Genomic DNA, 14,348 nt, shown 5'->3' on the forward strand with positions numbered 1-14,348 from the left:
GCACCTTCGGGTCCACGATAAGGAGAAGGAGCTTCCTGAACTTCTTAGATAGAGCCCTGGTTTATAGTCGGTCGGCCGGTCCACCGTAATCCCGTCAAAATGGCTTGAACGTTTCTCCTCTGCCCTCACAATGTGATATTTTTTTCACAAAAAGTGAAAAGACAGAAGCACTGAAGCATAGGAACAACATATTCATGAAGGAGTCGCCAGTTTCCTCATGTTGTGATTGGATCGAGCACAGCCCGTGTGCACGTCCGCCACACGTCTGCTATAAGCTCACTGATTGGCTGTCAGGCTGCCTTCTACACACCTATAACAGCCTTACTGTGAGCTATGACTGCAGTGTGCCCTGGGGCCCCCCTCGGCCGTCTGAGGCATATTACACTGTTACTTACTGACAAAATACAGAGTTAGACATCTTAAAAATCGACTTTCAGCAAAATATGTTGTCATAATTTTAGCCCAAAAGTCATTATATGATGAGTGAAATTAGACTAATACAAAATGAAGGTTGATTCAAATCAAATTAAAGTGTTTAGTTCAGCACATTATCCCTACACGAGCTGCACAAATAACTATGTGACGTCTAAAGAAACATAGTGTCCAAATGGAAATGGAAACGTGTCCAAGGCGTTCCCTTGTCCTTAGACTCTTCTACACGACAAGGAGAAGGTCCAAAACCTGATGGGAGAAAAGAGACGCCTCAGGGAGAACCACAGGGTGAGAGATCCACCCCCATGGACAGGCAGGCGTTAGACACACCCAGGGCCGATGGGGGCCCCTCAGAGACGGGCCAAGACCCTCAGAACATCCAGTCCTTGTTGGAGCTTCAGTGGCTGATGGACGAGGTTCCTCCGAGAACAGGGCTGAAGACCGGTGTGGTGATGAACAGACTAGAGATAGAGGTCACCATGTATCATGATGACGAATAGTCCTGGTCTCCTCTAGGTTTGGGGCTGTATTAAACCGTAGGCCCGGAGACAAACCCATCACATCCATCACAGTAACAGGGTCTGATTGGTGGGAGAACGCGGTGCACAAAGGTGGGCGTGAGGCTGATGCGCTGATAGTGAGAGTCAAAGGGCCGCGCTGCGTTCAGGTTACACTTTGTTTGCTCTGAATTCCTGCCTTTTCTTTAATGAGTCTGCGGTTCCCTCTCAGACTGAGATGAGTTCAGGCCGGTACACGCAGACGACTGAAGTCCACACATCCCTGCCTGTCTGCATGTGGAGCAGGGCTGCTGTTTTTTATGGTCAACTTCGGGAACTGAATGTGGCTGGAACTTTTGACACATAAAGTCACTTCTTTTCAAGTTTTGGGCCAAATAATATATAAACTTTCACCTAGAAACAAACTAAACTCAGTGTCTCCACATATGTAGCTCCTACAGAGTTCAAACTTTACAGCCTCGGACTTAACAATGTTTGGAGGTTGTTTTTTCAGAGGGATTTTATAATATCTGATTCTTAGTCTGAAGATCCAAAATCCGTATGAAAAAGACTTTGTAACTAATATGTAAACACAATATAGCCTGGACAGAAGGATAGATGCACATAATCCCCATAATCAGCCATGAATTGTGCCCGCCCCTTCTCTCCTAGGTGCTGGAGAAGTCCACATAAAATCAGTCACTACACGAAAGCCCTTTTTCGGCCGCGCTGAGAAACGCTGCAGCATCGACATGTCGGTGCAAATGAACATCGGACATTTTACACAAATCTATCGACTAAACATCAGATTTGAGCGGAGAATGTTTTCCCTCGTTCTCCGTTTAAATGAACGGGCTTCACGCTCGACCGGAAGTGTCTGGACAACGGAAAAAGAGGCAAAAGTGGGCGGGGCGTAATAAGGTGAATAAACATATACATTTGATACAACATAATAACAAATAGAATGATCATAGAAATGTCTACATTGATCTACATTGGTGGTTTAACACCTCTGATCCTCTTTAGGCCTGAGTGGTTCAGTGTTGGGCTCAGGAGGAAGTGAAAGACTGCACTTGTCTTACGAGTGCAAAAGCAACTAAGTCAGTTTAATACTATTTCAATATTGTTTTATCTGTAGAAGCGACTGGGAGAGTGCACTTTTAGTTTGTTTCAATAATGTTTTGATTTGGTTAAAGTAAGGCCTCTCAGGTTAGGGTTAGGGGTGCTATATTTGATAGTTGGCCCTGGGGCTTATGGGTAGGTGAATGAGTTCATTCCACAGTTTGAGAGCTGGGACTGTCCTCAGACATCTTTAATCAAACTCTACAGGACATGGCCACAGTACTTTGAACCAATGGTGTTTCTGGCGGCCATCTTGTGCCTGGCCCTTCTAACCCAGAGTAGTGTCATCAAATGGAAACACTTATTTCCTTCAGGCTGATGCTTCATGACTCTTTGATCATGTGACTGACCTTCTGTCAGATCTGTTTTTTCTCATGTTATTCCAGCTTTAGAGGAGGCTCAGACTTTAACTCCATTTGTTCATGGATTTTCCTCAAACTTCAAATCATCAACATTTGTTTCCGACTTTAAAACTGAATTTCTGTACTTTTTAACACATGACCAATATTTATTATATATATATATATTTATTCACTGATACAGTGAATGCTGGGAATGAATGGAGAAAACAAAGCTAATACGACTAAACACCACAACTTTAAAATGAATGAAAATGTAGCTCCTGGCTTTGCATTGGTGGCATAGGGGTTAGCCTCGCCGGCCAGTCACAAGATGGCCGCCACGTTTGCCACATCAGCGAGCGTCATGTCTGATCTAGAGTTTTATCTCACAGAGACGAGAGCAGAGCCATGAAGCTCAACCTGAATCCTCTAATGCAGTGGTTCTCAACCTGGGGGTCGGGACCCCCATCCGGGTCGCGAGACAAATTTGGGGGGTCGCCAGATCATTTAGATAAAATATACATATTTTCATTAGCAAATATTCTAATGTTTTATTGTAGCATGTGTTTGCTATTGTACCAGAGGGCCATTATTTGTTCGTAGTTTCATGAATTTTATTTCAGCCATTTGTTTTTTTTCTTTGTTTTTTAAGAATTATGTCGGCTAATGTTCCTATTTCTCACGATGTGACCTGGGCGGGGGGTCACGAACCCCTTTACCTGTTATAATGGGGGTCGCGGCTCCAAAAGGTTGAGAACCACTGCTCTAATGTACAGGAAGCCAACAAAGAGGAATAATACGGGGCCGTGTTGTGGTCCCTGTGGACGGACAGGACTGTCCAGGCTGTGCTCACACAACATTCACTTTGTAACATTTGGAAATAAAAAACAACACCAGTGTTGGAGAAGTTACTTCAAACGTTACTTTTAACATATTCTATAGTTACAACTTTAAACGTGTAATATGTTTGTATTACATATTATTGTGTCCAAAATGTAGCTGAGGTACACGGTGTTACTTTTGACAAAATATAAAGTGAAAATTATAGTTACAATGTCAAAGGTTTCCTTTTCCTTCACTGTTCCCCCATTCTCTCTCTCGTCGACTTCAAACTTCAAAAAATTCAAAAGTTCATTCAACGTCACGTTTCCATTCACTTCTCATGTTCTTTGCCCATTTTACACAATTATTTTGCCCAATTTTCAATAAAATGTACAATGTTTGTCTGTTATCTGTCTGAGTGAATCATGTTGACCTGTTTTAATCTTTATGTGTGATTGTGGGGCTCTTCACTGATCTTAGTCTGTCCCTCTATGTCCCATTGCATCACGTGACTGGTCCCACTTACTGTTTGAGGTTGTCACACTAGTAACTGAAAAAGTAAAATAGTTTTGTAACCGTCACCCCAACACTGGTTCTGCCCCTCTGAGGTGGACAGACCTCAGGGCCCTGTGGGAACCACGGAAGAGCTGCATATTTGATGGTGATAAACTCGGCCCTGAGGGTCTTCCCAGAACAGACCCCCTCTGTCCCTTTCTGTCCCGGGCCCTCGTGCACGGGCCGCAGTGAAAACTCCGGAGGAAAAGAGAAATGACTCTTTCCAGGTGTTGCGTGGACGAGCCCGCCCCCCTGCGCCGTGGCCCTGGGCAGTGGAGCCTTGGAGAGAGGGAGAGAGAGAGAGAGAGAGAGAGAGAGAGAGAGAGAGAGAGAGAGAGAGGGAGAGGGAGAGGGAGAGAGAGAGAGGGGGGGGGCTCTCACTCACCAGCAGCGGCGCAGAGCAGCACACAGCACCGGGGCGCAGTGAGAGCAGCAGCAGCAGCACCTGCCCGTGTCCGCGCTCATCCTCCGCTCGCTTTGGCCCAGACCGACCCAAGATGTCGGAGCTCTCGGTCAACGACCACCTGGAAGGGATTTTATCGGATTTTGAAGGTATGTCCTGCTTTGGAGTCACTGCCTCCTCCTCGCGGAACTTGGAGAAGTGTGATGCACGGACGCGTTCAGAGTCTGCTCAGATGAGTGTGGGCTGGTGGAGTGTCTGCAGACCTTTAACCCTGCTGCTGCTTCACCTCCGAAACACCCGCGTTGTTACGTTTCTGAAAGCTCTCTGTCGTCCAGGAGAGTCCCCACAAAGCAGAGCCTGCTTTACGCGCACACTTTTACGCACGGTTCTTTTGGCACGGATGAGAATATGAGTGTTTCTGAATAGTTCGGGGCTGCGAGGCTTCGGTAAAGGCATCACCGGACCCCCCTGACCCCCCTGACCCTGTGAAGGTCCCTCTGTCGCACTTAAAGCGTTTGGAGTCGTGTGTTCGTGGCCGGACACATGTGTGTTTGTTTGGTTTTTGGTGAAGTCTTGCTCCTCCATTGTTTCAGCGACAGGATGTGCCGGCGTCACTGGACACGTCTGAGTTTGGCTCGCCTTTGGGCACGCGCTGCACATCGACACACTATTATTATCGTTATGGCAACAGTGTTTTGGTAACGATATATCACAGCCTAAAAACACACGTGGCCTCAAATGTGCTAAAGTTGAATTCTTGTTGCTGTTTTTGAAGTTGGCTCCACTTTATCTTCTGTTTTAGTCATTTTAAAGTCTTTTGAAGCAAAGAGAGAAAGAGAGAAAGAAAGATAAGAATAATCATCCATAGGAAGAAATTACGTAAAATAACGTGAATGAAGAGATTATATCTGGTCTAAGACTAAACCTCTTACCACCAGTGGATCATTTTGTATCATTTCACATGAAAGGAAATATTTTTAAATGTTTAAGTGAATTTGTCTGATTTCAAGTGGGGCTTCAGCTCATTTCACTGGTATTAGCGTTTTTTATCTGTTTTTATCTAAATCTCTTTTGATCAGTTCAAACTGACACAAAGTCAACATATAGAGTCAGTCATGTGACGTGATTTAAGATTAAACGTATGCACATTCTTTCACCTCACCGCTGATGTTCTCATCTAGTTTATTCTAGAATGTCAGTAAAAGGAGAAGTAAAAGCTTTCACTCACAGCTAACGTATGCCCCCCTATAATACCGCCCCCTGGTGGCCATATGGGAATGACGGTCAGAGTTTAAAAGTGTGCTTTTATTTTGTGACATATTGATCTGAATGAACCGCTCAGAGGGATTCTGGAGGTGGTTTAGTTTTAGTGTCAATGTCTGGAACTCAATAAAGTGGAGTTTTTATGATGATGATGCTGAAGATGCCCCCGCAGTCTGAGGCGGTTGGTAACTGACTTTTATTATGGAGATTTGTGAAGGACCAGCCCAGTCTAGTTTTTGTAGAACCACACTTTGTCTGACTCACTTTGTCTTGGTGCCGTGCTTAGTGCCCCGTTAGGGTCTGGACCAGGAGCTGATTGCAGTCAGATTAGGGCTGCATGTAAGTTTCCCCTCTGTATTCTTTTATACAGAGGGATCAGTCTGGACCCCCGCCCTCGTTGGCGGCATCAGGATAAAAACAAAACGAGCCTGTGTAATCACATTTGTTTATTTGTGTCACGTGTTGTTCATGAACAGTTTCACTGACGGGACGTGGAAGTCCCTCAGTACCAAACTTCGAACACCGCACGAGAAAGTGAGAGAGCGCGTCTCCAATCGGTGGTAAATGACCAAAAACACATCTGCGGAAGGGATGCACCATAATAGCATATCAATATCATTTTTGGACACCATAATGCACCGATAATAAAAAAAAAATGATCGGCCGATAATTTATTTGCTCAAATTGCTTTGAATCTGCGGCTTCAGCTCGCTGCCTTTCTCCCCCTGCAGCCTGGAGCTGCTGCAGATTCAGGACTGCACATTTACAGCAGCAGACATCCGCACTCCCCGGCCGAGAAGAATATGAAGAGTCAACCCTGTTCAGACGCTCTCTGTGAAGGAAGAGTTTTTTTTAATTTTTACATCAAAGTCACTTCAACATTCTCACTGCAACAAAATAAAAAAAGACGAGGTGTCGCGCACAGTGGACCCACGCTCACGTAAGTTTAACACTCCAACAGAGCGGGTCCAAAAGTGATGTATTAGCTTCGTATTTCTGATCAAATACAGATGAGCGAGAGAAGTTTGACATTGCTGAAGTGAGCCGCGCTGCTCGGGTTTATGCCTCACGATGTGCAGATTGGCCCAATGCAGGAGAGTCACCTCTGTCATGTCAGCCACAGGCGACAGCAGCACCGCACAAGACACGCCTCCAGACTCAGACACATACTCGCTCTATAGTCCACTATTGTATCTAGAATTCATTAGTATGATGTCAACGAAAAGACGGAAGGAAGTAGTTACATTATTCTTTATTTTTTAAAATAAGATGAGCAGAGACAGAGACCGACCTGCTCAGATAATGAACTGTAAAAACCCTGAGCTTTAGAAAAAGGTGGATTATTTGATCTATATTCAAACACTTTATATTTTTTGGTGGAGTTTATACATTTTGGGCAGAACTGTGAACGGTTACATTGATTTGTCACAAAATAAAGTGCAAATATATGTACATAATGTCATTATCGGTTATCAAATTAGATAGATCCGTCCAGAGCCTGTGTTGTTGTGCCTCCTGACTGGACAGTGACCGTCCAGAGCCTGTGTTGTTGTGTCTCCTGGCTGGACAGTGGACCGTCCAGAGCTTGTGTTGTTGTGCCTCCTGACTGGACAGTGGACCGTCCAGAGCCTGTGTTATTGTGTCTCCTGACTGGACAGTGACCGTCCAGAGCCTGTGTTATTGTGTCTCCTGACTGGACAGTGACCGTCCAGAGCCTGTGTTGTTGTGTCTCCTGGCTGGACAGTGACCGTCCAGAGCCTGTGTTGTTGTGCCTCCTGGCTGGACAGTGACCGTCCAGAGCCTGTGTTGTTGTGTCTCCTGGCTGGACAGTGACCGTCCAGAGCCTGTGTTATTGTGTCTCCTGACTGGACAGTGACCGTCCAGAGCCTGTGTTATTGTGTCTCCTGGCTGGACAGTGACCGTCCAGAGCCTGTGTTGTTGTGTCTCCTGACTGGACAGTGACCGTCCAGAGCCTGTGTTGTGTCTCCTGACTGGACAGTGACCGTCCAGAGCCTGTGTTGTGTCTCCTGACTGGACAGTGACCGTCCAGAGCCTGTGTTGTGTCTCCTGACTGGACAGTGACCGTCCAGAGCCTGTATTGTTGTGTCTCCTGGCTGGACAGTGACCGTCCAGAGCCTGTGTTGTTGTGTCTCCTGACTGGACAGTGACCGTCCAGAGCCTGTGTTGTTGTGTCTCCTGGCTGGACAGTGACCGTCCAGAGCCTGTGTTGTTGTGTCTCCTGGCTGGACAGTGGATCGTCCAGAGCCTGTGTTGTTGTGTCTCCTGACTGGACAGTGGATCGTCCAGAGCCTGTGTTGTGTCTCCAGGCTGGACAGTGATCGTCCAGAGCCTGTGTTGTGTCTCCAGGCTGGACAGTGGACCGTCCAGAGCCTGTGTTGTGTCTCCTGACTGGACACTGGACCGTCCAGAGCCTGTGTTGTTGTGTCTCCTGGCTGGACAGTGACCGTCCAGAGCCTGTGTTGTTGTGTCTCCTGGCTGGACAGTGGATCGTCCAGAGCCTGTGTTGTTGTGTCTCCTGACTGGACAGTGACCGTCCAGAGCCTGTGTTGTTGTGTCTCCTGATTGGACAGTGACCGTCCAGAGCCTGTGTTGTTGTGTCTCCTGACTGGACAGTGGACCGTCCAGAGCCTGTATTGTTGTGTCTCCAGGCTGGACAGTGGACCGTCCAGAGCCTGTGTTGTTGTGTCTCCTGACTGGACAGTGGACCGTCCAGAGCCTGTGTTGTTGTGTCTCCTGGCTGGACAGTGGACCGTCCAGAGCTTGTGTTGTTGTGTCTCCTGACTGGACAGTGACCGTCCAGAGCCTGTGTTGTTGTGTCTCCTGACTGATTTTATGGGCTACTGTTCCCGTAAGAATGTGTGGTTTCTGGTCTGGGGCTGAGCTGTGGGCCCTGAGGCGATGCTGCGTAATTACAGTCGAGCCGAGCCGAGAGGACAGGTAGGAGCAGGGAGCGCTAATGGGCCCCGAGTAACATCATCTGCCCGCCCGCCGCGGTGAGGGGCCCAGGGGCGGGGCTTCATACCTGGGCAGTTCCCTCATGTTTTCTCACCTCTCACACATTGTCAGTGGGCAGTGCAGAGCCCTGAACAGATACTGGGGCTACTTTTAAAAAACAGAGATGTGATGGTCCTACAGGTGGGCAACATATCCTCTACAAGATCACATCCACATGACTGTTTGGAACATATGCAACAAAACATTTAAAAAAATGGTAAAATCGGGTATGGATGCTATGGAACACTATGGCGTAGTGTTCAGGATGTTTCCACGGGCAGACCCTACTGCCCAGTAAACCCGGTCAGGCGAGCGTATCCACTGCCCAGGCCAGGACCCAACCGGTCTGACCAGGTATACGTTTTGGGACCGACCTCTGGATGTGGCCAAAGAGCTGAACTCAGACTAACGTGAAGTGAACAGACGCTGCCATCTGATTGACCAATGAGAGAGAGGACTGCCCTCACTAATAACATGCAGGTCATACGGCTTCAATATTTCATACCACTGTTGAAAAAGATGATTTTGACGATATTTAGCCGCTGTTTGCACAGCTTTAGATGGTGCTAGCATAACATTAGCATGTTGCTTACCTTCATAGCTGTTTTTTAGCTGCTTCTTTCCTTTACTATTTGCCTTGGTGCCTCTGAATAACTCCCTAAACTCCACTAAAAGGCATCATTTGTCCACATTGTTCTCACAAAACGTTTCAGGCTGTTCTGTTGTTGCTTCAGTAATGTGTATTCTAGCGTGCACATCTGTGGCAGACGTGACAAGGCGAGCACTTAGGCCGAGGCATGTGGGAGAAGTGTGTTATGTGGAACTGCGTCTACTGGGCATTCTAATGATGTTTCCCAGCTAAAGCATGTACAAGGAAAAAAGTAACGGGGCAAGACAGCTGTCCTGGGGGAGGCCTCAGGACAGTGTTGTATTCGTTGACAATAATGAACAAAGACAAGCTAAAAACTCTTTGGAGACTAAAACAAGACGTTTATGAGTTTATGTCAAAGAGACGAGATGAAAATGGGAGAAAGTGGTTCATCAGACCGTTGTAAATGTGACACAGAGCGGTGCTGTCTCTTTTAGTAATCGCTTAATCGTTTTCTAACAAACACAGACTCAAATAAAGCAAAAGTTAGATTAGATTCATGGATTACCAAATAATCATTTGCAGCCCGAACATCTCAGTATGTTAAAACAGTGGCCTGTTCCTTCAAGGAATATGCAGATTTTTTTCTTTTTTTTCTGTGTAGAAACCCAGAAGCAGTAGCAGTAGGATTAGGCTATTATCCATTTTTTATGCACCAACTGACTTCCCAATGTGTTGCCATGGCAATAGGTGCATGTGTAAACATGTAGCACTTTGCTATGGCTTATTTCGGTGGAACAGCCCTGTATGTGGGGCCCGGTGCTGCAGCAGTTAGCTCCTGGGTTCGATCTCGTGTCGGTCGTGGAGTTTGCATGATCCCCGTGTCTGCGCAGGTGTCTGCTACCACTAAAAACATACACAATAGGTGCATCCTCGAGGCCAAGTGATTCCAAAAGCAGACAGGTGTGAGCTCGGTGGAGAAGGTCAGGTTGAAGTATGGGCTGAACGTGCCTACGGGGACAGTCCAAATGTTACCTACCTGTGCGTCTGCCTAGTTTGCACTGAGGACGACCCTGTGGCGCTGTCAGCCTGAGCTATGACGTGAGCCAGGTCAGGTCTCTGAAGTCAAATGCCTTCTCATTACTCCCCGTCGCGCCACAGGACAGAGGTACAAAAGCCTCTTTCAGTCGCCCCGGGGCCGGCGATCTGGACACAAACGTATTTGTGGATTATGCTCCTCAGCCACAGCCCCGCGCCCAAAGCCTTCAGAGCCACTTTAACCACTGCCAACTATAAAAATACAGAACAGACCGGGTGGGAGAGACATTCCTGTAACTTATGGAGAGTCTGTGCTTTAAACTGACCTCGGTCGACTGTACGCTCAAAGATTTGGAAAAACATTCAACATTTGTTTTAGACTGTGTTCCCTCGGTCGATTCAATCAGTTTACGTGTTGCACATAAGAATTGATTGAGTATAGTTGTTTTTAAGTCCCTCCCTTTTCTGAATCCCCAGGCCGTCACTTTCACCAACGAGATGAGCTCTCCTGTCAGGTCCAATCTACTCACTTACTTTGGAAAGTTCGTTCTTGCTCTCCTCATTTTGCAAACTCTGGCTGTGTCCTGAAGCTCTCACTTAAACCCTGAATAAAGTTCTAAACTAAATGCATCCATTGTCGAAGTGTAGGATCTGATGCTGTTGAAGGAGAAGTGTTTTGATGAAAACACATTAGCTTTGTTTACATCAGTTAGCACTGGATATTAAGCTTTCCCTTAAAATGAAAAATGAAATGATACCAGAGCCAACTGTACATTTTAGTTACATGTTTCCCATCTGTAACTCACATTCAGAGGAATTTTAAAGCACAGTTTAACATTGTTGGTGCTTTGCTATGAACAAATGTGACTGTTTAAAGCAGAAACAGACACTGTATTAACACGATGGTCATAGGACAATTCGGGCGTTCTGCTCTCCCAAAATTTCATCCAATGGGCGACTGAATTTTGCGGTGCATTATGGGTAACAATAGTCTTTGCAAGTTCCGGTTCTGCCGGAGCGTTTTCGTTCGCTCTGCTGCTTCATCTTTTGCTAAGAGAGGAATATAATTCTGTAGCTGATATTATATGATGCAGACTTCGACTGTACCTCCCGCCCCCCCTCCTGCCTCAGCGGACACTTTTAGCCACGCACTGCCCCGCTGTACGGTCTCCCGGGCGGGATAGCTAAGTGTTGCCCCCGGGGTCTGTGAGCTGTCCCTGGGAGACTATAGTAAAAAGCACTGACAGCCTCTGATTATCTCTCTGCCCAAAACAACTTTATCGAGTCTGTGTTTTCAACGTGAGAACATCAGCCATGTCAAAAAATAAGTCCGCAGCCGAGCTGCTAACCGCTCGCCCGGAGCTAACTAGCTCCTTAGCAGCGCATAGATCAAGTATTATGCACTAATAACGTAAATAAAGCAGTAACTATATAAAGCAGCCTTTGAGATGATCACACACTGAGCCGGGCTTGATGCATTTGTGGTTTGTTGCGGACTTTTCATCAACAATGAGCTGTAGGAGATTGTAACAAGCTAACGGGGCTAACCTGGAATTACCATTGTTCACTGGCACAAATAATAGTCCTTTATTGGGAAGTATGGGCTGGATATGTGCTTAAATACTAGGGAGATCCTCACGTAGATCGTGTGTATATCTATAGTTGAAGATCCAGAGGACATGGCAGTAACAAAGAGGGACTAGTTAAAACCAAAACAGCAGTTCTTTTTCAGTCAAGAGCTCCTTCCTACTCTTCAGACCACATTCAAAATCACTCGCCCCTGACGTCTAAATCAATCAGTGGTTTTGTAAAGCCCAATATCACAACAGGAGTCGCCTCACAGGGCTGCACAAACCATTAAGGCAATAAAACAGAACAGAAAAGTCTCCATCGCCTTCAGTCGGAATGCAGTATAACAGCAACAGGAAGTGCGTTAGCCGCTCAGTGGATGACATTATGGGAGAGCAGAACCCCTGAATTCCAATCAGTAAATAGTTTGTATTTTAATAGTTTTATAAAGATTTTTGACATTATTAAACCAAATAAACATATATACTGTTGCGTGTTCTGTAAAGTAGATAATACAGGGCAAATAGACGAGTAGACACATGTTTCGAACACAGTATGGTATATATTATATATATATATATAAACTGTATATATATATTTATTTTTTGCAGTGACATCGAAATCGGTATCAGGAATCGAGATTTATCTTAATATCTTCAGTATTGTAATTGAGTTTGGAGTGTTCCGTGTGTGGCATTAAAACAGACACAATCTTCTGTAATAGTATTGATTGGTACATTGACATGTATGTTTGTGGAGGAGGTCATTTCTCTTTTTTACCCGCGGCCCATGGATCATGGTCACTCTGCAGCTGAGGCGTCTGACATGGTGTGTGTGCTTTTATTACGTGTAACATGTGAACTGGCCTGTCTGAGCTGACCAAAAGTCTTCAGAAACCCTAACTCTGTGTAGGCCAGCGTGATGACAGGAACACCCACGGGTCCGACTCCCGGGACCCCTGGGTGACACGGCTTAGCGCCCCGTCCCGCACTGGTACGACGAGGAGGGACGGGCCTCAAGGTCCCACGACTTCCTGACCCACATTGTGTGCAGTATCTGTGCTCAGGACCCGGGAGCTCCACCCAAAAACACCACTGGCCTCTGACATTCCAGCCGGCATTAGGGCATTAGGCCGTGGGCAGTGGAGCAGAGCGACGGCAGCAGGAGGACGGAGGTCCTGGAGAGTCCACTGGATTTGCTTTAAGGCCAAGGCCAAAACATTGACTTAACCGGAGGATTTTTCTCTGAAATCACTGAAAGTCTGTGCTACTTATTGTCACGATATTAACATTTCTAAATATTATTATCGATTTCTTTGCATTTTCAGATACAGGAATTCAGATTTAAATATTTATATTTTACTAAGTGATAAAACCTACAGTATAAACTATTTACAGACTGGATTTGGCCCATAACCAAACCCAGCATTGTAGAATTGGTTCTTAATGTTTTGCCTGATTCAGTTAAAGCAGTACTAAGTAACTCTTCCCCCTAGAGGCCAGAAGCGCAACTGCAGGTGTCGTAGCAAGTTACGATTTTTTAACTTATTAATTGTCTTGGAGAGTAAATACTATACCGACAGGAAAGGCGAAGGGGGAGAGGGTTACTGTGCATCCAATTTTACAATGGAAATAATTTTTTTCACTCAAACTTTGCTGTAAATACTGTTTAAAGTGACGTTAGCCCACAGTTAGTTTTGCCCGTTAGCATGTTAGCTTCTTCTTCGTGATTACATTAGTGTGTATTGCTTTCTCCGGACCGGTGGCAGTGAAGTTGCAAACATGGTTTTCTGGTCAGAGACACCAGGGGGAGATGAAAGACCCTCCAATCATCCCATAAACACTTGTATTACCCCCACAGGGACTACGGAAAGGATTTATTAAGGTAAACACGTTACTTAGTACTGCTTTAAACAAAATGAACAAAAAATGATCTCCATGTTTGTTTCTCAGTCACTGCTGTCACATTACAGTGCATTCATTCAAAGCACCAAACAATGTTTAAAATTAGCCTCGTGTGTTGGGGTGAGGGGGGGGGCTCGTCCATGGGACAAAGTTTCGAAGGTGACGCAATGTAGGAATGAAACCAACCTGGTCCGCCAAAATGAGGGCAGCTTTAAAGGTGCATTATGCAACTTTTTATGTGTAAAAAAAGTTGATAGTTGTGGGTATTTGACTTTGTATTGACCCAGTGGCTGTTTGAGTGGTCAGCATGGCGCCTTTCCTTTCCATCACAGTGGTCTCTAGGACGCTCCAGGATCAATTGTTTTTAAGGTTTTCACTGCTGACTCTTACTAGAAAACCTACAAAACAATGGGTCGTGGAGAGTTGTAAGGGATGATGGAAAGTAAAGGTGCCATGCTGACCACTCAGGCCACTACATGGTCAAATGTCCACAAATATCAAGTTCTTTCACATAAAAAGTTGCATAATGTACCTTTCAGACAAAAGTGGCTTAATATCCAATGCTAACTCATACATGTAAACAAACGGAGGCGGCTAGGCTAAGCTACGTATAGGAATGAATGGGCCACGCACTTGTTTACTCTACAGTTCCTATCAATATCTATTGCCTCAAGTAAAAGTTTTATAACGCGCTCTGTGCTAAACGTGAGGAAATGACAGAAAGTATCCATACCTGCTCTGATGAATATTTAGCCTCAATACTACTTTCATTATCAATATAGTATCGGGCAATACATT

The 14,348-nt window shown here is 45.7% G+C and overlaps 1 protein-coding gene across 1 annotated transcript in view; it reads left to right on the plus strand.

Moving 5' to 3' along the window:
• Positions 1-4,206: 4,206 nt before the first annotated feature.
• LOC306969739 (uncharacterized protein) overlaps positions 4,207-14,348 on the plus strand; it is a 78,705-nt gene continuing 68,563 nt past the window's right edge. The window contains exon 1 of the mRNA XM_079565443.1: positions 4,207-4,321. Within this exon, the coding sequence (XP_079421569.1) occupies positions 4,267-4,321 (55 nt within the window). The 5' untranslated portion in view covers positions 4,207-4,266. The remainder of the gene's footprint in view (positions 4,322-14,348) is intronic.

The sequence above is a fragment of the Gobius niger genome (assembly GCF_951799975.1).
Source record: "Gobius niger genome assembly, chromosome: 10".
Taxonomy (NCBI): domain Eukaryota; kingdom Metazoa; phylum Chordata; class Actinopteri; order Gobiiformes; family Gobiidae; genus Gobius; species Gobius niger.